The sequence below is a fragment of the Hyla sarda genome, chromosome 1 (genome assembly GCF_029499605.1).
Source record: "Hyla sarda isolate aHylSar1 chromosome 1, aHylSar1.hap1, whole genome shotgun sequence".
Classification (NCBI taxonomy): Eukaryota; Metazoa; Chordata; class Amphibia; order Anura; family Hylidae; genus Hyla; species Hyla sarda.
Window position 1 is genome coordinate 309,548,179 of NC_079189.1, and position 27,306 is coordinate 309,575,484.

General features: G+C 41.0%; 1 protein-coding gene across 1 annotated transcript; it reads left to right on the forward strand.

Annotated features, from left to right (window-relative positions):
* TINCR (TINCR ubiquitin domain containing) lies at positions 1-27,306 on the forward strand. Its single transcript, XM_056518252.1, has 4 exons — positions 1-94; positions 21,120-21,425; positions 23,258-23,328; positions 26,898-27,306. The coding sequence occupies exons 2-3, from the start codon at positions 21,163-21,165 to the stop codon at positions 23,268-23,270; spliced, it is 276 nt and encodes a 91-aa protein (XP_056374227.1). The 5' UTR covers positions 1-94; positions 21,120-21,162; the 3' UTR covers positions 23,271-23,328; positions 26,898-27,306.

The window sequence follows — 27,306 nt, forward strand, 5'->3', positions numbered from 1 at the left end:
GTTTTTGATTGCCCTACTTGCAACCCGGTGGAATATTGATACGCTAACCTGGAGGGGGGTATGTGATATTTCTACTACATCCCCCCATTGTGGAGTAAGTTAATTTTCGTATATAGTGCATTGTATGTCTATTATGGTAATCCTCTGGGCGTTGGTATGTATTTTTACCTACTATATTAACTAGATATCCCATTAGGTAGATATCCCTTTAGGTAGGTAATTTCTCTCATTAGGTAGATGTCCCAGTAAGAATGTAATCCCCTCTAGTAGATTTCCAGTACCCTCATTCCACTCGTTTGCTGTTTTCAGGCCCACTTTATCCTCAGCTCTGTGCCCTGGAGTGGTGCATGCCTTATTCTGCGGACTGTGCACAATGAATTTACCTAATTCTGATGGCCTGCTGTTTAATAAAGGAAAAGTTAGTCCAGACAGGAACCCCTGCTTCTACACATACACTGCTCAAAAAAATAAAGGGAACACTTAAACAACTCAATGTAACTCCAAATCAATCACACATCTGTGAAATCACACTGTCCTCTCAGGAAGCAACACTGATTGACAATCAATTTCACATGCTGTTGTGCAAATGGAACAGACAACAGGTGGAAATTATAGGCAATTAGCAAGACCCCCCAATAAAGGAGTGGCTCTGCAGGTGGTGACCACAGACCACTTCTCATTTTCTATGCTTCCTGGCTGATGTTTTGGTCACTTTTGAATGCTTGCGGAGCTTTCACTCTAGTGGTAGCATGAGACAGAGTCTACAACCCACACAAGTGGCTCAGGTAGTGCAGCTCATCCAGGATGGCACATCAATGCGAGCTGTGGCAAGAAGGTTTGCTGTGTCTGTCAGCGTAGTGAGCAGAGCATGGAGGCGCTACCAGGAGACAGGCCAGTTATTTTTTTACATGACAAGCTGTGCTTTTGGCAGCCTTTATTTTACTATAAATATTTAGCAAAACAAAAAGTATTTATGGTATGGGTTTGATAAACAACTTGATAAAAAGAAGACCCCAAAATCCAATGTGGCGTTCCTTTATTTCTGAAGCTTGTGTGTGAGTCAAGCAGCACACTAGGGCCACATATGGGATATTTCTAGAAACTACAGACTCATGGTAATAAATATTCAGTTAATTTTCTGTTAATACCTGCTTTGTTGCAAAAATTTGCAAAAAGTTGAAATTTATTAATTTATTAATAATTTCTGTGAACCACCAAAGGTTTACAAAGTTTCTAAATCATGTTAGGAATTTCTTTGAGGAATGCAGTTTTTAAAATGTGGTGATATAAGAGAATTTCCAGCATCCAGGCCTCTCAAATGTACTTCATGAAAATTTCAAAATTTGCTGCAATGCTTTTAAGCGCTTTGATATTTTTAAAAGTAAAAGGACTTACCCCTACGGTGTCCATTTTAGGACATCGTCAGTCGTCAGCCATACCTCCGTCCTCCGTCAAGCAAAACAGCGTCCCGCCTTCTCCCTCAGACCAATCTCCGTCAGGCATCAGCCGCAACTCCCTCCTTTGTCATCCTAAAGTCTCTCATCCAAAACTCTATCATCCTCAAGTCTCTCATCCAAAACTCTGTCATCCCTCAGAAGAAAAACCTTCCTGCCGTGTAGCAGAGCCGAGTCGGTGTCGGCTCTCTGCTATACGAGTTCTACTGTACATGCTATTCAATGTCGGCTCTGCTATATAGTGCTGTGCAGTGTCGGCTCCGCTCTGCGGTAGGAAGTTGCAACGGAGGGAGAATCGTCTGAGGTATGACAGCTTTTTGGATTAGGGACTTTCGGATGAGGAAGTTGTGGCAAAAGGATGACAGCGATTGGTGTAAGGGAAGAGGTGGGACGCTGTTTTGCCTGACAGAGGACGGAGTTGCGGCTGATGACTGACTGCGATTAGTCCGAGGAAAGAGGCGGGACGCTGTTTTGCCTGATGGAAGATGGAGTTGCGGCTGACAACTGACAGCGATTGGTCCGAGGGAGGAGGCGGGACGCTGTTTTGCCTAAAGGAGGACGGAGTTGCGGCTGACGACTGACGGCGATTGGTCCGAGGGAGGAAGCGGGACGCTGTTTTGTCTGACGGAGGATGTAGTTACGGCTGACGACGGACAGCGATAGGTCCAAGGGAGGAGGCGGGATGCTGTTTTGCCTGACGGAGGAAAGGCACCGTATACGACACCGTATACCCCAAATAAATTCAACATAAAGAAGATATATTGTAAATGTGAATTATTAGCTAAATTATGTGGAATGACTATCTTTCTTAAAAGTGTAGAAAATCAAGGCAAACGTTTCCAAATTTTGCCACACTTTGGAATTTTTCACAAATTATAGCTGAAGATATTGACCAAAATTTATCACTAACATAAAGTTTTGCTGGTTGTTCTTTTTCGTTTAGTGACCTGAAGCTCTGTTCTACTCAATTCACCGTCACTGCCTTAAGATGACTGCTAGACTGTATTTAACCAGTTCATTAACCGGATGGACTCTCTCCTCATGCTCCAGAATGACTACATCTCCTCTGCATTCATCCCAGTTGAATTTTCCTGAATATTATACTACCTGTCCCTCCCTCCCCTATATGTTCCTTATGTTTCCTCCCTCCTCCTGTATCTGTCTCCTGTCAGTCAAACCTTGTTAGTCGCTTGTATTGTCCCTTACTGTTTTGTTCTCATATTTGATGCTTTCATGTTAAAGCGCACCTACTACAACAGACTGAGGTGTTGTCAGCTGGTCTGCGACAGACCCTGTGAATTACACCACTTGGCGACTTCTTCCAGAGGCTCTTGTGCATCTACAATCTGTTGAGTATTTTATGTCACTGCTGTCTGCACATGCCAGATCTTTTTATACAAGTCTTTCTTTTGTACTTAATTGTTTGCCGACGAACTTCTACTTTCTCACTAGCTTGCCTTTTCCTTTACTTTGCTTCTGAAGTTCTACTTTCTGTTTTTCTCTCCTTTTTCTCTATTCCTCTTTGTTCTCTCTCACTTTTTGTGGGTTTTTCTTCTCCCTACCCATTGTACTGCCCTCTAACTTTCCCCGCCCCTACCTACCCTTCCCTCACGCCCTTCCTTTGTAGCATCCCCTTTATTTTACTTTTGCCTACTTTTGAAGCCAGACCTCCTTTATTGGCATTTAGTGAAGTTTTATCTTTCACACTTATTTCAGTGGGGCCTCACTTGACACTGTATCATGACCTCCTTTAAGTTCTCCAGGCAAGCGGCATGGCCTCATCTCCTTGTTAAAGAAGGAAAATATGTTGGTGTTGTTTCTCCAAGAAACGCATTTCAAGACAGGTCAGATTCCCTCTCTCCCTAACTATTTTCCCGCTTGGTTTCACAGCGGGAGCACAAACTCATCATCTAGGGGAGTCTCCATTGCTCTACACAAAGACATCCGATTTACCTTTGATTCCAGTTATGAAAGTGGGGACGGCAGGGCTCTCTTTGTGAAAGGTAAGATTGGCGCTGTGACATACACCTTGGCAACTTCATATGCTCCAAATAGACGACAGGTCCTGTGGCTCCTCCGAACTTTGGAGAAACTTTGCTCCTTTGCTTAGGGCCCCATCATTTTTGGGGCAGACCCGAATTTGACTCTTGATCCTGCACATGACTCCTCCATGGGCAAGTCAGTTACTCCCTCATTAGCTCTTCGAACCCTTAGAAATAAATTACAAGAACTGGGACATGTAGACATTTGGCGCACCTTCCACCCCCGAGATAGGACTTACTCCTTCTTCTCTGCACCGCACCACTCTTCACAATGTTTAGACCATGTATTCTGCCATGACCGTATCCTACAGGCGGTTGATGCAGCGGATAATGGTGCTAGAACACTTACAGACCACTCCCCGGTGCATGCCATAATTTCCCCAGCTCACTTGCCTAGGAAAGACTGGACATGGTGCCTCAATGAGTCGCTTTGAGACTAATCTGAAACCCGATGTTTACATTCCAGTGGTATGGGAGACCCACAAAGCATATATGAGGGTATTGTTAATTGTTTTGGGCTCTAAAGTAAAAAAAGGAAAAGGCTGCTAAGATCTCTCACTTGCTGACCAAAATCACAGTCCTGGAGAGATGGTAGGCCATTGAGGGAGCTGTATTTGATGATAGTTAACTTATCTTGACTAGAAATCAATTGAAATATGCAGATAATGTCATTAGATTTAAACAGAAATTATTTTTACATGGAGATAAGGGAGGTAGGTTAATGTCCGCAATAATTAAAAAAACGTAAAGAAAAGACTTTCATACATAAAATAGTCAATGGGAATGGTCTTAATTATTTAAACACACCGAACTCCCCCCTCTCATGGCTCAAGGGCACAGGCAATCAACACCTTTCTTGAGTCCTTACATTTACCTGCTATTTCTACTGAGGATGGTCTAGACTCTAGAGCTTCTGAGACCCTGTACTGAGGATGAGGTCCTACTTGTCATCAACTCATTCCCTATTGGAAAAAGCCTGGGTCTGGACGGACTGAGCCTACATTACTATAAAGAATTCCAATCAGCTTACTAGTTGGTGCAACTTCTGACAGGCTCTCCCCTCCCCCCCACAAGCTTTGAAGGCTCATATCACTATTTTGCCTAAGTCATGCCCTAGCTATAGGCCGATCTCTCTTTTAAATCTTAACGTTAAGATCTGGGCTAAGCAACTCTCTTTACGGATGAGTGCCTTCCTTCCCAACATCATTCACCCAGACCAGACAGGATTCGTGAAGGGCAGGGAGGGGAAACATGCTCTGATGGTGATGCATGCTGTACATTATGCCCTACTTCAGGAACACCATTGCTCCTTCTCGGCACTGATACCAAGAAGGTATTTGATAGGTTAGCGTGGGACTACATGACATCTACAGTTAGCAAATTTGGCTTCCCACAGCCTTTCATAGAAACCATTATGACCTTATACCGATGCCCTAGTGCCAGTATCAGGGTCAAGGGCACTCTATCTTTTTCTTTTAGAATCCAAAATGGCACAAGACAGGGGTGCCCACTCTCTCCTTTGCTCTACAGCATAGTCATGAAAACTTTGCTCCAGGCATTGAGACAAGATGAGATTATACGTGGGCTAACCATTTCGGGATACACACACCTTACAGCCGCATTTGCGGATGACTTTTTATTACTAATAACTAACCCAACTGAATCTCTACCCAAAGTGCAGGCTATTATTGAGCATTATGGGTCCCTTTCTAATTTCAAAGTGAACTATACCAAATCCGAAATATTGAATGTATCTGTTCCCAACACTAGGCATTTAACTTACAAAGGACTTCCCCTTACCGCTGGCCCTCACCGGGTATTACATATCTGGGAATCACTATCCCTACCTCCTTGACTGATTTATTTTCACTTAATGATGTCCATTTGTTACATAAAATGAGGAAACAAATCATGAAATATTGAAGAACCTCCTTCAAACATATATAGTCTTGTCAATTCTATACATACTAAGACATTTTCCCAATAGCTCTATCAACAAAATATCTCTTACAATGGAGGCGGCTTTTTAATTGCTTTCTGTGGTCAGGAAAGAAGCCCAGGCTTCCTTACACTCTACTCATTCGATGGAGAGACAGTGGTGATATTGGTATGCAGAGCGTCTCGCAACTGTATAAAGTGAACCACCTACAAAGATGGATGTAAATTGTCTCCAACAAGAGCCTCCTACAAGGTAGTGCACTTGAAAATGCCCAGATGGGTGCCACACCAGTTTTGGCTGCTTGGAATGCCTCGCTAACGTTACGCTTGGCCCTTTCGCCTATCACAAATTCCCTGCTGAAGGGAACATTACTCACTAAGCTTCACTATGATGAGTACATATCACGACACACAGATGGACCCAAAATTATCCGACCAACTCTCCCATTCTCACAGTTCCCGATAGTATATGCGAGAAACTAGATACAATACACATTAAAGAATTGTGCATTAATCAAGAACCTCCCTCCCCCAGAGCACCTGCACTCACTTCTCCCTACAGCTCATTTTAACTTTATCACTATCTGATTAGGAGAGCATTTGCGGAGAAGCTCAAGGTGTGTGTCATAGCAGCGGATCCCAATTGGATGGAACGTGCGCTACAAACGACTTCCACAAAAAAAATCCAGCCTCTCTGTTTTCCGCTCTCATTTACTGGAAAGGGATGGATATTCCACCCCATTATTTTTGCTCTCTTGGGAGAGGGAATTAGGCATTTGATTATCAGAAAAAGAGAGGAATCTGGTCCTATGCAATTCACATGGTTTCTCGCGCTGCATCATTCTTCAAGAGAACCACTATAAATTGCTTACTCGGTGGTACAAAACACCAAAGCTCCTTTATCATTGGGGACTGACGGCTTCAGCCGCTTGCTGGAGATGTGGTGAAGGGACGTGCTCATGGCCACACATATGGTGGTTTTGTTCTGCTCTCAGGCCACATTGGCAAGTGGTGGGGAAGTTGATAGATACCATTGTGGGTAGCCAGATTAACCTTATTTCTTCTTTAGTACTGTTAGGCCTTCCAAGCAGGGACTGTCCTCTCCACAAACATTCACTGGTGGCACATCAAGTGTCTGCTGCTAAGGCACTGGTTCCTTTGCTCTAGATGCAAGCTGAACCCCCTCTCAATGGCTTCTCAGGGTTGCACATATTTGCAGGATGGAGGAATTGTCCATCTGGGGTAGTAGAGCATAAGATCAATACTATAAAGTGTGGTATCCATGGCTTGTGTACAAGGTAAGAGACTCTAGCTTCTTATAGATATAAATGACCCTCCTTTAACCCCTTAAGGACCCAACCAATTTTCAGTGTAGGACCCGGCCATTTTTTGCACATCTGACCACTGTCACTTTAAGCATTAATAACTCTGGGATGCTTTTACCTTTCATTCTGATTCCGAGATTGACTTATTCTACTGTATATTAGTGATAAAATGTTGTCGATACTTGCATCATTTCTTGATGAAAAATTCCAAAACTTGATGAAAAAATTGAAAATGTAGCATTTTTTTAAAATTTGAAGCTCTCTGCTTATAATGGAAAATGGATATTCCAAATAAATTATACATTGATTCACATATAAAATATGTCTACTTTATGTTGGCATCATAAAATTGACATGTTTTTACTTTTGGGAGACATCAGAGGACTTCAAATTATAGCAGCAATTTTCCAATTTTTCCAAAAAATTTTAAAATCGAAATTTTTTAGGGACCAGTTCAATTTTTAAGTGGATTTGAAGGGCCTTCTTATTAGAAATACCACATAAATGACTCCATTATAAAAACTGCACCCCTCAAAGTATCCAAAATGATATTCAAAAGATTTGTTAACCCTTTAGGTGTTTCACAGCAATAGCAGCAAATTGAAGGAGAGAATTCAAAATCTTCATTTTTTACACTCTCATGTTCTTGTAGACCCAGTTTTTGAATTTTTACAAGGGGTAAAAGGAGAAAAATCTTCCTAATATGTGTAACCCAATTTCTCTTGAGTAAGGAAATACCTCATATGTGTATGTCAAGTGCTCTGTGGGTGCAGGAGAGGGCTCAGAAGGGAAGGAGCGACAGTGGGATTTTGGAGTGAGTTTTTCTGAAATAGTTTTTGGGGGGTATGTCGCATTTAGGAAGCCCCTATGGTGCATGAACAGCAAAAAAATAGCCACATGGCACACTATTTTGGAAACTACACCCCTCAAGGAATGTAACAAGGGGTACAGTGAGCCTTAACACCCCACAGGTGTTTGACGACTTTTCGTTAAAGTTGGATGTGTAAATGATTTTTTTCCCTTAAATGTTAGTTTTCCCCCAAATTTAATATTTTTTTTTACAAGGGGTAATAGGAGAAAATGCCCCCCAAAATTTGTAACCCCATCTCCTCTGAGTATGGAAATACCTCATGTGTGGACATCAAGTGCTCTGCTGGTGCACTACAATGCTCAGAAGAGAAGGAGTTACATTTGCAAATTTTGCTGAAATGGGGGGGCATGTCGCATTTAGGAAGCCCCTGTGATGCCAGAACAGCAACAAAAAAAAAACACATGGCATACTATTTTGAAAACTACACCCCTCAAGGCACGTAACAAGGGGTACAGTGAGCCTTAACACCCCAAGGGTGTTTGATAAATGTTCATTAAGTGGGATGTGAAAAGGAAAATTTTTATTTTTTTACACTAAAATGCTGGGGTTACCCCAAATTTTTCATTTTCAAGTGGTATTAGGAGAAAATGTCACCATAAATTTGTAAGTACATTTCTTTGGAGTAAGGACATGCCTCATAGCTGGACGTTAGGAGCTCTGTTGGTGCACACCGGTCTCAGAGGTGCAGGAGTGCAGAAAGGGGCCTTGAGCTTCTGCACTGCTGCCTATGGAGCCAGAACAGTGGGACCCCCCTCAAGGGGCATTACATGGGGTAAATAACTGGGGTACACTGAATAACTAAAATGGGGTACAATGGGAAGTATAATCATAAAAAGGGTATACAGTCCTTAACAGAGATAACCAGGCACTGCTACTTCGCTATCCACTAATCCGCTAGACCTTCCCGGTGCTCACACAGAACAGTCCAAATACATATTCCGTAATAGGCAAGAAAGAAGTGGAGCACTCACCAGGTTAATCGATGTCAGCAAGCTTCTTTATTTCATATTAGCTTGGCAGCATACAAACATGCATGGGAGAGCGGACGGAAACAGAGGGGTGGGGGAGAGGGTTGTGCGATGGCCCGTATCTCGCAATCAGCGCTTCTTCAGGCCCCTAGTTAATCCACATCTACAGGTGTGTTATAAAGGTAAGGAATGCCATAACCATGGATACATAAAATGCACGTATGGTTTTACCCACATAAAAATATCCACATTCACATAAAATGGCGTATACCACAAAGTCTGACATGCAGGTTATAAATTGGTTAATTTTAAATGTGTAACCTCCTAGTTTTAATTCTTTAGACCTGGAATTGTAACTACAGAAGGAACACGACCGACAGGCATGATTGCCTATTGGTAGTCCAGACAACCAGTGCATTTTTTACTTATTTTGTTTTTTTTTTTCAATTTTTTTCTTTAGTTTTTTTTTATATAATTGCTAATGGTAGTGCTTCTTCAGTAAGTCACAATGGGGGCATCAGAAGTGAAATCCTGTAGGTCTTTATCTTGTGCAAAATAAACCAATTTTTTATTTTGCTTTTCTAACTGTTTCATTCATAGGTGTATTTGCAAAAACAAAAGTGAACCTATCATTATTTTTTTTCAGGTGGGGTTGTAATAGAGTTTTTCGATCTATTTTTATCTGCCCTACTTCTGGCTTCTACCAGGACTTTTTTTTTGGATAACCTCGTTCTTGAAGTCTCCCCTCTAGTTCAGTTACTTGCTTCTGATAAGTTGTTTTTTCTTTTTAAGCGTATCATCTGGCTAAAGGGGATGATGTTTTTAGTGGCAGTAGTGTCGGATAAGGCATAATGTAAAAGAGCATTTTTTGAAGTTGGTTTACAATAACCGGAGGTAATAATTTTACCATCCTTATGACTCACTAATACATCTAAGAATTTGAGTTTGGTATCTCCATAGTGGGATGTGAATAGCATATTTACCGTATTGAAAGTATTCAAATAGACTATAAATTCATCAAACTGTTCTCTTTTACCTGTCCAAACGATAAATATATCGCCCACATAACGTCATATGGTTTTTATGTATTTGACAAAAGGGTTAGTGGATGAAAAAAATTTTATTACGTTCAAACACTGCAAAAAAAAATATTAGCAAAGGTGCAGCAGATGGGAGTCCCCATCACTGTACCATTGATTTGTTTGTACCATTTTCCTTCAAACTGAAAAACATTATTAGCTAGAACTAATTCACAAGCTCCCACTACAATGTCAACAAAATCTGATGATCTTCCAGAACACAAAATAAACTCCCTTAGGGCCTGTATACCCGCATCCCAGGGGATGCGGGTATACAGGCTCTCTACATGAATATACCGATTGTAGTCCAGAATACAATCGGGCTTGAGGATCGGTGTTGTGGTACCTCGCACAGGGACAGGTGAGCTGCCGTTACCATGAATTGTGGTCAGCATAAGGACATCCCTCTTATCCTTATACTTGACCAGCAACAGGTTTCATGGGTAAGGGCACGGGACTCACCCTTGGGAATAGGTGTCAAAATTAAGAGGAAGGCCTCTCTGGTTTTTCCACACAGTCCCACAAGCGGACGTGGATCTGGCGGCAAGGGATGTGAACAGAGGGATGCTGGAATAAAAGTTGTACACGTACACGTGGTAACCCTTATCAGCAATGGGTGCACAAGATCCCAAACGAGTTTCCCAGAGTGGGGGAACAATCTGGGGGTTCAATACGGGAATCTCGTCCCTCATATACTCTAAACTTGTAAGTGTACCCGGAGGTACTCTCACAAAGTTTATAGAGCTTCACACCATACCGTGCCCGCTTCGAGGAAATATACTGGCGGAATATGAGTCTCCCCTTAAAACTGATAAGAGACTCATCTACCGAGAGTTCCCAGAGCGGTACGTAGGCCTCCAAAAATTTGGCCCCAAATGGGAGCTATAGCACTGCAAAAAAAAGTGAAAAAAAAAAGTTAACAAAGGTCATTTAACCCCTTCCCTAATAAAAGTTTGAATCACCCCCCTTTCCCCATAAAAAAATCTGTGTAAATAAAAATAAACATATGTGGTATCGCCGCGTGCAAAAATGTCCGAACTATAAAAATATATCATTAATTAAATCGCACGGTCAATGGCGTGCGCACAAAAAAATTCCAAAGTCCAAAATAGTGTATTTTTGGTCACTTTTTATATAATGAAAAATGAATAAAAAGCGATCAAAAAGTCTGATCAATACAAAAAACTTCAGAACACGGCGCAAAAAATGAGTCCTCATACCAGCCCGTACGTGGAAAAATAAAAAAGTTATAGGGGTTAGAAGATGAGAATTTTTAACATATACATTTTCCTGCATGTAGTTATGATTTTTTTCCGAAGTACGACAATATCCAACCTATATAAGTAGGGTATAATTTTAACTGTATGGACCTACAGAATAAAGATAGGGTGTTATTTTTTGTGAAAAATGCACTGCGTAGAAACAGAAGCCCCCAAAATTACAAAATGAAATTTTTTCTTCAATTTTGTTGCACAATGATTTTGTTTTCCGTTTCGCCGTGGATTTTTGGGTAAAATGACTAATGTCACTGCAAAGTAGAATTGGTGGTGCAAAAAATAAGCCATCATATGGATTTTTAGGTGCAAAATTGAAAGCGTTATGATTGTTAGAAGTGATGAGGAAAAAATGAAAATGGAAAAACGCTGAGTCCTTAACCCCTTAACGTGATATGAAGCGGGATCGCGCCGCGGCCGGGACCCGCGGCTAATACCACACATCGCCGATCGCGGCGATGTGCGGTATTAACCCTTTAGAAGCGGCGGTCAAAGCTGACCGCCGCTTCTAAAGTGAAACTGAAAGTATCCCGGCTGCTCAGTCGGGCTGTTCGGGACCACCGCGGTGAAATCGCGGCGTCCCGAACAGCTGATCGGACACCGGGAGGGCTCTTACCTGCCTCCTCGGTGTCCGATCGACGAATGACTGCTCCGTGCCTGAGATCCAGGCAGGAGCAGTCAAGCGCCGATAATGCTGATCACAGGCGTGTTAATACACGCCTGTGATCAGGATGAGAGATCAGTGTGTGTAGTGTTATAGGTCCCTATGGGACCTATAACACTGCAAAAAAAAAGTTTAAAAAAAAGTGTTAATAAAGGTCATTTAACCCCTTCCCTAATAAAAGTTTGAATCACCCCCCTTTTCCCATAAAAAAAATAAAACAGTGTAAAAAAATAAATAAATAAACATATGTGGTATCGCCGCGTGCGTAAATGTCTGAACTATAAAAATATCATTAATTAAGCCGTACGGTCAATGGCGTACACGCAAAAAAATTCCAAAGTCCAAAAAAGCGTATTTTGGTAACTTTTTATAACATTAAAAAATGAATAAAAAGTGATCAAAAAGTCAGATCAAAACAAAAATCACACCAATAAAAACCTCAGATCACGGCGCAAAAAATGAGTCTTCATACCGCCCCGTACATGGCAAAATAAAAAAGTTATAGGGGTCAGAAGATGACATTTTTAAACGTATAAATTTTCCTGCATGTAGTTAGGATTTTTTCCAGAAGTGCGACAAAATCAAACCTATATAAGTAGGGTATCATTTTAACCGTATGGACCTACAGAATAATGATAAGGTGTAATTTTTACCGAAATATGCACTGCGTAGAAACGGAAGCCCCCAAAATTACAAAATGGCGGGTTTTTTTTCGATTTTGTCGCACAATGATTTTTTTTTCTGTTTCGCCGTGCATTTTTGGGTAAAATGACTAATGTCACTGCAAAGTAGAATTGGCGACGCAAAAAATAAGCCATAATGTGGATTTTTAGGTGGAAAATTGAAAGGGTTATGATTTTTAAAAGGTAAGGAGGAAAAAGCGAAAGTGCAAAAACTCCTTAAGGGGTTAAGGGGTTAAAGTAACAGGAGCTAACAAAGAGGCTGCTGAATGGATGCTATATAAGGAAGTTGCAGAGAAGAGAAAAAGAAGATATAAGAGAACCATGTAAATATTCTTCACATCAGCTTATTGATGTAAATTATAAATCAAGTGATAAAAATGAGAAAATTCCTTAACTATTTCTGCAGTAGTGATGCAAATCGTACTATTATGAGAAATAATATTAGAAATGGATCTTAACCTGTTGGGGACGGGGGTGTACAGGTACGCCCTCGTGTCCTGGTACTTAAGGACGGAGGACGTACCTTTATGCCCGTGGGAATTTCGGTCCCCACTGCGTGCAGGACGGGGACTGGACCGGGGTGACTGCTGATATCTATCAGCAGGCAGCCAGTGGCAATGCCTAAGTGGGTCCTGAGACCCCCCCCATTTCGGCGATCTGGCCAATCGGGTCACTGATGACCTGATCGCCCAGAAAATAAGAAGGATCGGAGCTGTCAGAGACAGCTCCGACCATGCTAAAGAATAGGAGCGAGGTGGCAGTGTTGCCACCTCCTCCTATCCCCTGCCATTGGTCGGTCTGCCCACCGATCGAAGTCCAGGCAGAGCGGTGGGAAACCGAGCAGCAAGGGGGGAACATGGCTTACCAGACCAGTGGCAGCATCATCGGAGCAGTCTGGGCATGCTTGGAATTGTAGTTTTGCAACATCTGGAGGGCTACAGTTTGGAGAACACTACTGTTCTTCCCCAGTTGTGGCATAACTACAACTCCTAGCATGCCCAGACTGTCCAGGCATGCTGGGAGTTGCAGTCCTGCAACATCTGAAGGGCCAGATATTGCATAACTACACGCCCAGCATCTCTGACTGTCTGGCCATGCTGGGAGTTGTAGTTTTGCAACAGCTGGAGGCACACTGATTGGGAAATACTGAGCTAGAATCTGTTTCCTAACTCAGTGATTCCAACTCGTGTGCCTCCAGCTGTTGCAAAACTACAACTCCCAGAATGCACTGACAGACCGTACATGCTTGGCATTGTAGTTTTGCAACAGCTAGAGGCACACTGGTTGGAATCACTGAGTCTGTTTCCTAACTAAGTGGTTCCCCACCAGTGTGCCTACAGCTGTTGCAAAACTACAACCCCCAGCATGTACAGTCTGTCAGTGCATTCTGGGAGATGTAGTTTTGCAACAACTGAAGGTTTGGGTGCTCCCCCATGTGAATGTACAGGGTACATTCACATGTGCGGGGGTTTACTGTGGGCTGTGGCAAATTTTCCGCCGCAGCTCATACTCCCAGCGGAAAACTCATTGTGAACCACCGTCCGTATTAATGTACCCTAAAAACACTACACTACACTACCACATAATAAAAAGTAAAACACTCCAGATACATAAACACCCCCTTACACGTTCCCCCCCCCCTCCCAGATAAAAATGAAAAACGTCTCATACAGCAGTGTTTCCTAAACGGAGCCTCCAACTGTTGCAAAACAACAACTCTCAGTATTGCTGGACAGCCATTGACTGTCCTGGCAGGCTGGGAGTCTTGTAACAGCTGGAGGCACCCTGTTTGGGAAACACTGCTGTAGGGTTTTGGTGGAGACAAGCCCCATCCTTGTATCCAGGTCTGCCCCTATTGGAAATTCCTCATTTAGGTCTCAAATGCGCATGGCCCTCTCTCACTTCAGAGCCCTGTCATATTTCAAGGCAACAGTTTAGAGCCACATATAGGGTATTAACGAAATTGTGTTACAAATTTTGGAAGGCTTTTTCTCCTTTTACTCCTTAGGAAAAGGAAAAGTTGGTATATTATGAACAATTTTACACTAACATGCTGGTGTAGCCCTATACTTTTCAGTTTTACAAAAGGTAAAAGGAGAAAAAGACCCCCAAAATTTCTAACGCAATTTCTTCCGAGTACGGAAATACTCCATATGTGGACATAAAATGCTCTGCTGGCGCACAACAAGGCTTAGGAGTGAGAGCGCACTATGTACATTTGAGGCCTAAATTGGTGATTTGCATAGAGGTGGCTGATCGTTACAGCAGTTCTGACATAAACGCAAAAAAAAAAACACCCACATGTGACCCCATTTTGGAAACTAAACCCCTCACGGAACATAACAAGGGGTAGAGTGATCGTTAACACCCCACAGGTCTTTGACAAATTTTCGTTAAAGTTGGACATGAAAATTAAAAATTTGTTCCCCCCCCCCCCCCCTGAAATGCTGGTGTTCCCCCAAATTTTTCATTTTCACAAGAGGTAATAGAAAAAAAAGCCTCCAAAAATTTGTAACACCATTTTTTATGAGTATGGAAATACCCCATATATGGATGTAAAGTGCTCTGCGGGCAAACTACAATGCTCAGAAGAGAAGGAGTGCCATTGGGCTTTTGAAGAGAGAATTAGGCTGGAATTGAAGGTCATGTGCGTTTACAAAGCCCCCACGGTGCCAGAACAGTGGACTCCCCCACATGTGACCCCATTTTAAAAACTATGCCTAATGGAATGTAATAAGGGGTACAGTGAGCATTTACACCCCACAGGTGTCTGACAGATTTAATTTTTCATTTGCACAGCCCAATGTTCCAAAGATCTGTCAAATTCCAGTGGGGTGTAAATGCTCACTGCACCCCTTATAAATTCTGTGAGGGGTGTAGTTTCTGTGAGGGGTGGCACTCCTTCTCTTCTGAGCATTGTAGATCGCCCGCAGAGCACTTTTCATCCACATATGGGGTATTTCCATGGGGTTACACATTTTTAGGGGCTTTATCTCCTTTTACCCCTTGTGAAAATGAACACCAGCATTTTAGTGAAAAAAATCTGTTCTGACATCATGGGGGCTTTCGAAATGCGACATACCCCCGAAAACCATTTCAGCTAAATTCGCTCTCCAAAAGCCCAATGTTGCTCCTTTCCTTCTGAGCCCTCTAGTGCACCCACAGAGCACTTTACATCCACATATGAGGTATTTCCTTACTCGAGAGAAATGGGGATACAAGTTTTGGGGGGAATTTTCTCCTATTACTCCTTGTGAAAATGAAAAGTTTGGGGTAACACTAGCATTTTAGTGTTAAAAATCAAATTTTTTATTTTCATGTCCCATTTTAACAAAAGTTTGTCAATCACCTGTGGGGTGTTACGTTCCTTGAGGGGTGTAGTTTCCAAAATTGTATGCCCTGTTTTTTTTTTTTACTGTTCTGCCATCATGGGGGCTTCCTAAATGGGACATGCCCCCAAAAACCATTTCAGCAAAATTCGCTCTCCAAAATGCCATTGTCGCTACTTCCCTTCTGGGCCCTCTAGTGCACCCACAGAGCACTTTACATCCACATATGAGGTATTTCCTTAAAATTTCCTGTAAAATTAAAATTTTTCTTCTCCATTATGCTGCTATTCCTGTGGAAAACCTAAAGGGTTAACAAACTTTTTGAATGTCATTTTGAATGAGGGGTGCAGTTTTCAAAATGGGGTCCATTATAGGGGATTTCCAACATAAAGACCCTCAAATTCACTTCTTAACTGAACTTAACTGAAAAATTCTGATGTTAAAATCTTTGGGAAAAATTGGAAAATTGCAGCTATGCTTTGAAGCCCTTTGATGTCTTCAAAAAGTAAAAGCATGTTAACTTTATGATTCAAACATAAAGTAGACATATTGTATTTGTGAATCAATGTGTAATTTATTTGAAATGTCCCTTTTCCTTACAAGCAGAGTGCTTCAAAGTTAGAAAATGCTACATTTTCTAATTTTGGGGGAATTTTTCACCAAGAAATGATGCAAGTATCGACGTAAATTTACCACTAACATCAAGTATAATATGTCACGAAAAAACTATCTTGGAATCAAATTTGTAAGTAAAAGCATCCCAGAGTTATTAATACATAAAGTGATAGAGGTCAGATTTTCATAAAATGATCCCATCCCTAGAGTTATAATGGGCTCCGTCCCCAAGGGGTTAATTTAGATCTTGTTATTTTCTGGGCAGAATCCAATATAATAAATTTTCCTCTCATAACTAACTTAGACTCTAGTTTTCTCACAGAATCCCAATCCCCAAGAAGCATTTCATTCAGCTACCAGTGGTTTTAGGGGGAAGGCATGAAAGTGACATAAAGAAAAAAGTGGGGGCGTGGTCTCAATCACTACTTCATGGACTCTCGGAAGGTTTCTACATGGAGTAAATAAGAAATCTATTTTATAATATTAGTTATGTGGAGTCAAGTAGAAAGTATAATGCCTGTCACTTGGATAAAGTGTGCGCCAAACATCTAGTAATCTCAATTTAGCTAGAGAGCTCTTAAGATGGCTTACCCTCACCTGGGATTCAGGTTCTATTATAGTGTTTAAGAAACCTCCTTACAACTATAGTTCCTTTAGCAAATTGTCCAAACATGTCAACTTGGTGCGCAAAGATTAACGAATGAAAAAATCTCATAAGAAAACGTTACTTTCAGAAAGAGAAACCTTCCATTGGCATCTATTCTTTTTGCTAAGGAAGTACAGGGTACAGACCTAGAGACTCCAATGGTAACTCCACCAGCTGCCTTAGTCGGATATGGACTATGGAGAAAAATATCCAGAGCCAATTTAGAGAGGGCACCACATGGGAGATATACGAAAATCTGTGCAAAAGAAAATTGAACCAGTTTCCCATAACAACCAATCAGATAGCTTCTTTCATTATAAAAAAAAAAAAAAAAAAGCCTTTGAAAATTAAAGAAGCAATCTGACTGGTTGCTATGGGCAACTGCTCTAATTTTCCTATGCACGCTTTTCATATGTCTCCTCCCATGAGCACATTACTCGGGCATTTCATGGAAGCATAGATTTTTGCAACAACCTACCTCCATTTTCTTGGCCTCTTAACTGCTAAGAGAGCTTAGTTAATATGGGACCTGAGTGAATGAAATTGCCAGGGTGGTTCATTATCTCTATCTGCTTCTTTTCAAGAGACTCTACTCAAAAGCAGCTCTGATGGACATCAGCTCCAATCTCCCTGAGTTCCTTCAAATAGATTCTATTAATTTCCTCATAAAGTTTCTTACTGTTGAGTAGTGTTGAGCAGCATAGGCCATATTCGAATTCGCGAATATTCGCGAATATATGGACGAATATTAGTCATATATTAGCGAATATTTGCATATTCGGAATATCCTCGTTGTATTTTCGCATACGCGAAAATTCGCGTATGCGAAAATTATCATATGCGAAAATTAGCATAAATAAAAATTAGTATAAACGAAAATTCGCATATGCGAAAATTTGCGCGCCAGTCTCACACAGAGCCTTCTTTACACCACACAAGCTGGAAGCAGAGAGGGATGATCACTGTGATGTGTACTGTGGGAAAAAAAAAAATTGTGAATATTCGTAATTACGAATATATAGTGCTATATTCGCGAATTCACGAATATGCGATATTTGCGAATAAAATTTGCTTTGCGAATATTCGCGAGCAACACTACTGTTGAGACAGCTAAAAATTCTGCATTGAATTCTGCAAGAATTTATTGCTAAAACAGTGGGGCAAAAAATGATTTAGTCAGCCACCAATTGTGCAAGTTCTCACACTTAAAAAGATGAGAGAGTAATGTAATTTTTATCATAGGTATACCTCAACTATGAGAGACATAATGAGGAAAACAAATCCCTAAAATCACATTGTCTGATTTTTAAGGAATTTATTTGCAAATTATGGTGGAAAATAAGTATTTGGTCACCTACAAACAAGCAAGATTTCTGGCTCTCACAGACCTATAACTTCTTCTGTAAGAGTCTCCTCTGTCCTCCACTCCTTACCTGTATAAATGGCACCTGTTTGAAGTTGTTATCAGTATAAAATACACCTGTCCACAACCTCAAACAGTCACACTCCAAACTCCACTATGGCCAAGACCAAAGAGCTGTCGAAGGACACCAGAAACTAAATTGTAGACCTGCACCAGGCTGGGAAGACTGAATCTGCAATAGGCAAGCAACTTGGTGTGAAAAAAATCAACTGTGAGAGCAATTATTAGAAAATGGAAGACATACAAGACCACTGATATTCTCCCTCTATCAGGGGCTCCACACAAGATCTCACCCCCTGGTGTCAAAATAATCACATAAACGGTGAGCAAAAATCCCAGAACCACATGGGGGGACCTAGTGAATGACATGCAGAGAACTGGGACCAAAGTAACAAAGGCTACCATCAGTAACACACTACGCCACCAGGGACTCAAATCACGCAGTGCCAGAAGTGTCCCCCTGCTAAAGCCAGTACATGTTCGGGCCCATCTGAAGTTTGTTAGAGAGCATTTGGATGATCCAGAAGAGTATTGGGAGCATGTCATATCGTCAGATGAAACCAAAGTAGGACTTTTTGGTAAAAACTCAACTGTTTGGAGGAGAAAGAATGCTGAGTTGCATCCAAAGAACACCATACCTACTGTGAAGCATGGGGGTGGAAACATCATGCTTTGGGGCTGTTTTCCAGCAAAGGGACCAGGACAACTGATCCGTGTAAAGGAAAGAATGAATGGGGCCATGTATCATGAGATTTTGAGTGAAAACCTCATTCCATCAGCACGGGCATTGACAAATTTTCATGCAGAATTCAGTACAGAAATTATGCCGTGTGAAACCGGCCTTAAGGTTATGTTTACACGCCAAAATTTCTGCATGAATTTATAGCCAATACACATTAAGGGGATTCCGCTGTCCCATTCACACAGCAGAATTTATTTCAATTTAAACCCTTAAGGACTTAGGACGTACCTGTACATCCTAAGCTCGCTCCCGGTGTTAAAAACGGGTTCACGCCGTGACCCCGCATCACACCGGTTCAGTCCTGGCTGCTAATAATAGCCAGTACCCTGGGCTAACAGTGCGCGGCATCGATCGTTGTGCCGTGTGCTGTTAACCCTTCAGACGCGGCGATCAAAGTTGACCGCCGCGTCTGAAAGTGAAAGTAAATGCTTCCTGGCAGCTCAGTCGGGCTGATGGGGACATCGCCATAAAATTGCGATGTTCCGATCAGCTGGGACGCAGGCGGAGGTCTCCTTACCTCTCTCCGCGGCGTCCAATCGGGGTTTGATTGCTCCAAGCCTGAACTACAGGCTTGAGCAATCGAGCCCCTATCTCGCTGATACGTGCAGAGCTATGGCTCTGCAGGGATCAGCATAGGAGATCAGTGTGTGCAGTGCTATAGCTCCCTATGGGACCTATAGCACTGCAAAAAAAAGTGAAAAAAAAGTTAACAAAGGTCATTTAACCCCTTCCCTAATAAAAGTTCAAATCACCCCCCTTTTCCCATAAAAAAAAAACTGTGTTAATAAAAATAAACATATGTGGTATCGCCGCGTGCGTAAATGTCCGAATTATAAAAATATATAATTAATTAAACTGCACGGTCAATGGCGTAGGCGCAAAAAAATTCCAAAGTCCAAAATAATGTATATCAGAAGATGACAATTTTAAACGTATAAATTTCCGTGCATGTAGTTATGATTTTTTCCAGAAGTACGACAAAATCAAACCGATATAAGTAGGGTATCATTTTAATCGTATGGACCTACAGAATAAAGATCAGGTGTCATTTTTACTGAAAAATGTACTACGTAGAAGCGGAAGCCCCCAAAAGCTACAAAATTGCATTTTTTCTTCAATTTCGTTGAACAATTTTTTTTTTGCCATTTCGCTGTAGATTTTTGGGTAAAATGACTGATGTCACTGAAAAGTAGAATTGGTGGCGCAAAAAATAAGCCATCATATGGATTTTTAGGTGCAAAATTGAAAGGGTTATGATTTTTAAAAGGTGAGGAGGAAAAAACGAAAGTGCAAAAACCGAAAACCCCTCAGTCCTTAAGAGGTTAATTCCATTGAAGTGAACTGGCTTTAAATTCATGCAGAATTTTCAGGCAGAATTCCAGTTAGAATTCCATGCAGAAATTCTGCCATGTGAAGATAGTCTTACTGTTGCTTTGCTGCATTTTTGTATTTATTACTATAATTCTTTAAAAATCAGTCTTCCCTTTTCCAACTATTCCTAATAGAACAGCCAGGCTCATATTTCTGTTCAACCACTAATCTTCAACCAAGTGAACTCTCACTTGTGTGTATTATGTGTTTGTGTACAAAATGCTGATCCAAAGTGAATGTGGTTAAGATACATTATCAGACAAAGTCCATTGACTGGAATGGTACTGTTTAAGGAGAAAAAGTAGATTTAACATTTAACACAACTTCTAAAAGAGCAGACTGTATATAGATGCACAATAAGGAATATGAAAGAAAAACCTGCACATATTTTACATAGATGATTTTAGCATAGGGGATCCAAACCAGGTAGTGATCCAAACCAATCTACATCTTAAATGATATGCTAACACGATATGTACTGGTTTATTTTGTTTTAAAATATTAACTATATTTTTAGTGAAATTTAACAAGCAAACTTGACTTTGCATTAGGGCAGACGGTTGCTTCTGACTATGTAATTATAGTGTGAACCTGTATCTGTACAGGACTATGCATGCCTTGTACACATAAAGAATGCAGCCAATACCAGTCAGACAAGAAACACCAGGCATTAATTTATTCACATTTCTTCTAAGGCTAGGCCTCTTTTGTGCTTCAAAATGTCTACGGCATATTGATATGGAAAAGCTGAGAAGATTAAGTTTACATTGGGTCAAGTTTGAGATCTTAGTCCATGTACCTGAAGATTGTCAAATGTTTCCAGTGACTGTCAGGCCAGTGGACACTATAAAGGACCTTAGAGTCAATCTTGTAAAACAAGGAATCACCTCGTGGAAGAAGTATTTTTCCTACAATGGAAGAGAATTAGGAGAGTATGAAACTATTAGAGACCTCAACATCAAAAGTGGAGCTGTTATATTACTTGTTAATAAAAACGCAAGGTAGGCATTTTTATAAATTACAGATCTATTATTACAGCAATAACTTGTAATAGTGACCACTAATCTAATATATGATTGAGAAAATACATGTAAAGACATATTACATAGTGCAATTGTTAAGCTTGTAGTTGTATAATAAGCTATAAGCATAAAATGATTAGTGCTTTTATTCTTCTTGTTTCTAATGAATTGCTTGCCTCTAAAATACATCACAGAAGATACTCAGCATTGGGTGTTATTTTATTCTATTAAAGACAGTTAATATTTTCTAATAGTTTTCTGTAACTATTGTGCTTTTCGTAGGTAGTAGAAGGTTTAGATACAAAAAACTGTGACAGTATATACAAATGTAACTTTGTATGTAGACCTTAAAGGCGTTCTGTAGCAAAATATAACTTATCCCCTATCCAAAGGATAGCGGATAAGTTACAGATCGTGGGGGATCCAACCGCTGAGACCTCCACAATCTCCTGAACGGAGCCCTGGCAGTCTACTGGAAGGGGGCGTGCCGGACCCATCGTGATCTATAACTCATCACCTATCTTTTGGATAAAGGATAACTTATATTTCACTGCATTACTCCTTTAATTTGGATATTTTCTGAGTAAACTTCTTATTGATTTATGTAATATGGATTCTTACAAGGCATTTTTATATAATAATTTTTTACTGCCAGTCACATGTTTAACTCTTAGAGTAGAAAACAATAGAAAACAGTTTCTACACTACATATTATTTAGCAAGATATCGTTGGGGTAACTATATGGTTACAATGAAAAAGAGCCATATTAATGCATGACTGATAAAGCATATTAGGGAAAGAAGAAGGGAGAAGCGGTGGGTGGAGGGAGAGGAAAAAATATACAAGTATATGAAGACATGAGGAGTGATGTAAGAGCCTACAGTAGGCTTCAGAATAATACCTGCATAATTTGGTAGATAAATGAATAAAGTCTACATTTATTGACAAAGTCGGTCCTCCAATCTGGATGATGTCCATTTATTCCATTTATGTATGTATAAAGGATAAGAACTGTGTATAGCAGCTATACAATGTGCCATAATTCAGATATTGTTTGCATAAGTTTATTGATAGATGGAATGATGTTTTTTTCAAAACGTCAGTATTAGTATGTTTTCAGAGGTTGAACTATTGTTCTATCTGTTGCCTGTTACTGATGCCAGTGCTTTGTGGTGTGCAGTCACATATAAGGCACTGGGCAGCCCGCTTGATTGAATAGTAAGGGCGTCACTAATAGGTTGTAAGCCAGTATGGTGCACTATGCCTTATCTGTGTGCAACATGAGAATGGCTGGTCATCAGTATTTTGCCCTTGTGTGACCTGCCTCATATGAAATTGTGGCTGATCTACATCATGGTGGGAAAGGTGTTTAACCTGCCCTTGTACCAGTAAATATGTCTTCTTTTTTTTTTGAGTTATTTTTGTCCCATTTTCAGTGATTTTTTTTTCTGAAGGGAAATTGTAATGGATATTTTAATACTATGGGAGTCAACCATTCCACCTCTTTTCAATATGCTTGGCTAATGTGACAATCCCAGAAGATGTTTTTTTTAATGAGGAAAGGAACAGCGGCAGCATTTATCGGATTTAATAGAATGGCGCTCTTCCTAGAGGGTTTGTTCACGTGTGGAATTGCAGATTTTGAGTACCATACTAAAGTTAATGGAGAAAATCTGCAACAAATCTGCAGCATAGCTAGCTATGTGAACATTGGCTTCAAAATGGACTGATTTGGAAACAGAACTGGCAAGTGCTGTTCTATCTGGATTGATCTACAGAAACATTTAGGCCTTTTTTCCCATTTATCCAGACATAGTATTTAACGACGCAGGGGACGCACACCTGAGGCCTGAAGCAGCGCGGACCCGACCCCGGCAACAGGTAATTATGCAACCGGAGATGGGGGGAGGCAACGGGGCAGCGGCGCCGGCAATGGGTGCCGCTGCCCCTTCTCTCCCCCTGGCTGTCGGCGCCGCTGCCCCATTGCCTGAGGCGCTTCTCTCCCCCTGGCTATCGGCGCCGGCAATGGGGCGCCTGCACCGATAGTCAGGGGGAGAGAACGGGCAGCGGCGCCGATAGCCAGGGGGAGAGAAGGGCCGGCAGCAGGGCTCTAGACCCCAGGGCAGGCAGGGGCAGAGAAGCGGGCAGCACTGGCTGTCTCTGCACCTGCAAAGCCGCTGCAGTTCATTGATTTAAAGCGCCCGCTTTAAATCATTGAACTGCAGCGGCTTATCGGCGTATAACACGCACATAGACTTTAGGCCAAAAATTTTAGCCTAAAAAGTGCGTGTTATACGCCGATAAATACGGTAAGTAAACTCTGTAATAACTTTTATTTTAGTAATGATTACTGATTAAGTGTAGCCTGGTTGCTTTCTAAATCCCAAATAGGCTAAGTTTCTACTTGGTTTTTTGTGCTGCATTTTTTTGGATTAAAAAAACGCCTGAAAAAATGCCAGTGCAATGTCCTGCGTCTGGCATTTTTTCTGGCATTTTTTCATTTGTGTGGAAATTGCACTTTTGGCAGCAATGATGGAAAAATTTTTATTAAACGAAATGTATATATTTTATAACAACATTTTTATTATTTTTTAATAAAGTGTGTGTGTTTCACTTTTTTTTCTCTATTTTTTAAATTTTTTAGGTAGTACTACTACTCCCAGCATGGAACAGACTGTTCCATGCTGGGAGTAGTAGTACCTGTAGTAATAGACATATCGCCTGACACCATCTCTCAGTCCTGAAACCCGATGCGATCGTCCATAATATAGCAGAGATGCGGGCGGCTCTATTCATATTTCCCACCCAGAGCTGTGATTGGCCGGGTGGTTGCAGCCAATCACAGCTCTGAGTGAAACATCAATGAGCGGCCGGAGTACAGAGCAGGGATGCGAGCGATGTATACAGTCGCTCCATCTCTGCTATAGACAGGACGATCACAGCAGGTGTCAGTAGTGACATCCACTGTGATGTGTACTTAAGCAGGCACTACTACTCCCAACATGGAGCACACTCTGCTCCATGCTGGGAGCTGTAGTATCTGCATTAATAGACAGATCGCAGCAAGTGTAACTTCTGACACCCGCTGTGATCTGTCTATTAATGCAGGTACTACAGCTCCCAGCATAAAGCAGAGTGTGCTCCATGTTGGGAGGAGTAGTACCTGCAGTTGTGGTAAGATCACAGCGGGTATCACTACTGACACCCGCTGTGATCCCCCTGTATAATGTATAGACGAGGCCGGCCGCTCTCCTATGGTCCCCTGCACTGCCGTATATATACACATTCCGATTTCCCACAAAGAGCTGTGATTGGCTGGAACCATCTGGCCAATCACAGCTCTCTGTGGGAAATTTGAAAAGGTGTATATATACGTCAGTGCAGGGGACCATAGGAGGGCAGCAGCCACATCTATACATTATACAGGAGGATCGCAACAGGCGATCTGTCAATTAGTACAGATACTACTACTCCCATCATGGAACAGTGTGTTCCATGCTGGGAGTAGTAGTACTACCTAAAAAAAATGAAAAAATAAAGAAAATAAAGTGAAAAACACACACACACTACATTTTTATTATTGTCGGCTACATTTTTAGGTCCCCGCCCGCCCACATAAATTGATCCCTGTTTAAAAATTTATAAAAAATTTGTAATAAAAAAGATACAATTTTTTCCTTCACTACTGTATCTTTTTTATTAAGTTTTTTTAATAGTACCCTACGAAATTTTATTAAAAAAGGTATCTCCATCACTTTTTTGGATCGCTAAAGTCAAAAAAGAATAAAAACCGCCTGCAAAAACGCCAAAGTTAAAACCCACATATCGTTTTTCTTGGTGTTTTTTCACTCCCATAGACTTCTATAGGCGAAAAGCCATGCTTTTGACAATAAAAACACCAGTGGCTCAACATGCTGCGATTACCAACGATTTCAAAAACGCAAGAAAAGAGTGGAAAAACGCCAAAAAGATTAAAAAAGATGCCAAAGTGAAAAACGCCAAGTGGAATAAGAATTTTGCGATTTCTCATTGGTTTACAGCTAACATCTGGCCACAGCGTTTTTTGGCCAAAAAAATGCCATGTGGCAGAATTGGCGTTTTTCTTGGCGTTTTCACAAAAAAAAAAAAAAAACAAGTGGAATCCTAGCCTCATGCACAGAAACAATCTAACTAAAGTAATAACACAAATACAGCATTGAGAAAACATCTAGGTTGCAGAGAGACTAAGTAGGTGACAGTAGGTGAACATACAAAGCTTGAAAATCAAAGGCACACACAATAATATTTTATCAAGACATAAGACAAGAATAAAAAACATAGGTGGAGGAACACGAGAATTCATATAGTAAGTGTATCATCACATAAATAACAAGATGTTAAAGGGGTTATCCGCCATAAGGGGATTTTAGTACTTGAGAAAAAGAAAGTTATGTGTGCAGCTTAGGCTGCATTCACATCTCGTTTTGTACATACGGGCGCCGGATCCGGCTGGGGAGGGGAAAACCGGATACGGGTCAAAACTGAGTTGACCGGAGTCACCGTTTGACTCCGGTCAGCTCATTAAAGTGAATGGAGTCACTGGCTGATCCGGCTGGGGTACGGGAGAGCCCGGTTTTCCCCTCCCCCAGCCGGATCCGGTGCCTGTATGTACAAAACGAGATGTGAATGGAGCCTTACAACCAAAAAGTCCGAGGTATATGTGGTTAAAAAGGTCGACCCCCCGACCAAGTATAGAAAAAATATAATTCATTATATTAATCACACCTCAAGGATGTCACCAAACCAAATGGGACACAATGATGATAATTGGAGACAGTATGAGACAGATGTATATATATTTTTTCCCCTCAACTTTTGGGAATTGGGGTGAGTCCCTGATCCCCACAGCAGTCCTAGCCCTTCTCCCAAAAGTTGTAGATTTATTAATCATAAAATGAGATAAAATAGGCATTACATGCAGTGTTTAACGTGTTTCGGGCTCGTACTGAGCCTTTTCTCAAGATGCCCAAAACGCGTTGGACACTGCATGTAATGCCTATTTTTATCTAATTTTACCATTAATACATCTACAACTTTTAGGAGAAGGGCCAGGACTGGAAGTTTTTCTTTTGCTTTCAACTCTACTGCTGATGGCCGGGATCCAGTGGAAAATTGGAAATTCCAGGGCTGCTGACCCTTATATGCGATCAGAGATGTTGTACTCTTAGCATAACCAACTTTGGTGAGCGGAATTATCTACAATACATCACATTTTACACAATAAGATATTGCACTAGGATCGCGCTCTGATCCTCTTTTGTCTTCAAGCTATATCTAAGGGTGTTTTTCAATACCAGATATACATTAGATCATTGTTGATTCTTAGAGTTTTTGTAATATATATGAAATACATTTATTACATATATTAACTCATAATATTTTTTTTTTTTTTTTTTTTTTTTTTGCCACAGGTAAATATTGCTGAACATGCTGTTTATTCTATGGGATTATGCATTATCACCTACAAAAGAATTTTGTACACCTGGATATAGAAGACAAACTATGGTCTGAGGACATTATCAAAAGTAAAACACTTCACCGGATTTTGCTGCTGAAGGTTGGAGAAGTTCAGAAATATTCGAACTAGATCAGCAACATTCATAAAGTCAAATCAGCAAGGAAAGAAACATACCATGCATGCTAACATTTTTATAAACTAGATTGACATATGTTATCTTATATGCCTGTATACTTTGTTGTAGCAGACATTGCATGTGCCACAGAATACAACTCCCCCCCCACCTTCAAGTTCTTTCAAGTTGAACCCTTGCTAGCAACTACAATATAACATTGTAACTTATCAGTAGAAATTCCAGTTAT

Excerpts from the sequence above, each read along its gene's own strand:
- TINCR (XM_056518252.1), top strand. The coding sequence starts at position 21,163 with ATGGAAAAGCTGAGAAGATTAAGTTTACATTGGGTCAAGTTTGAGATC.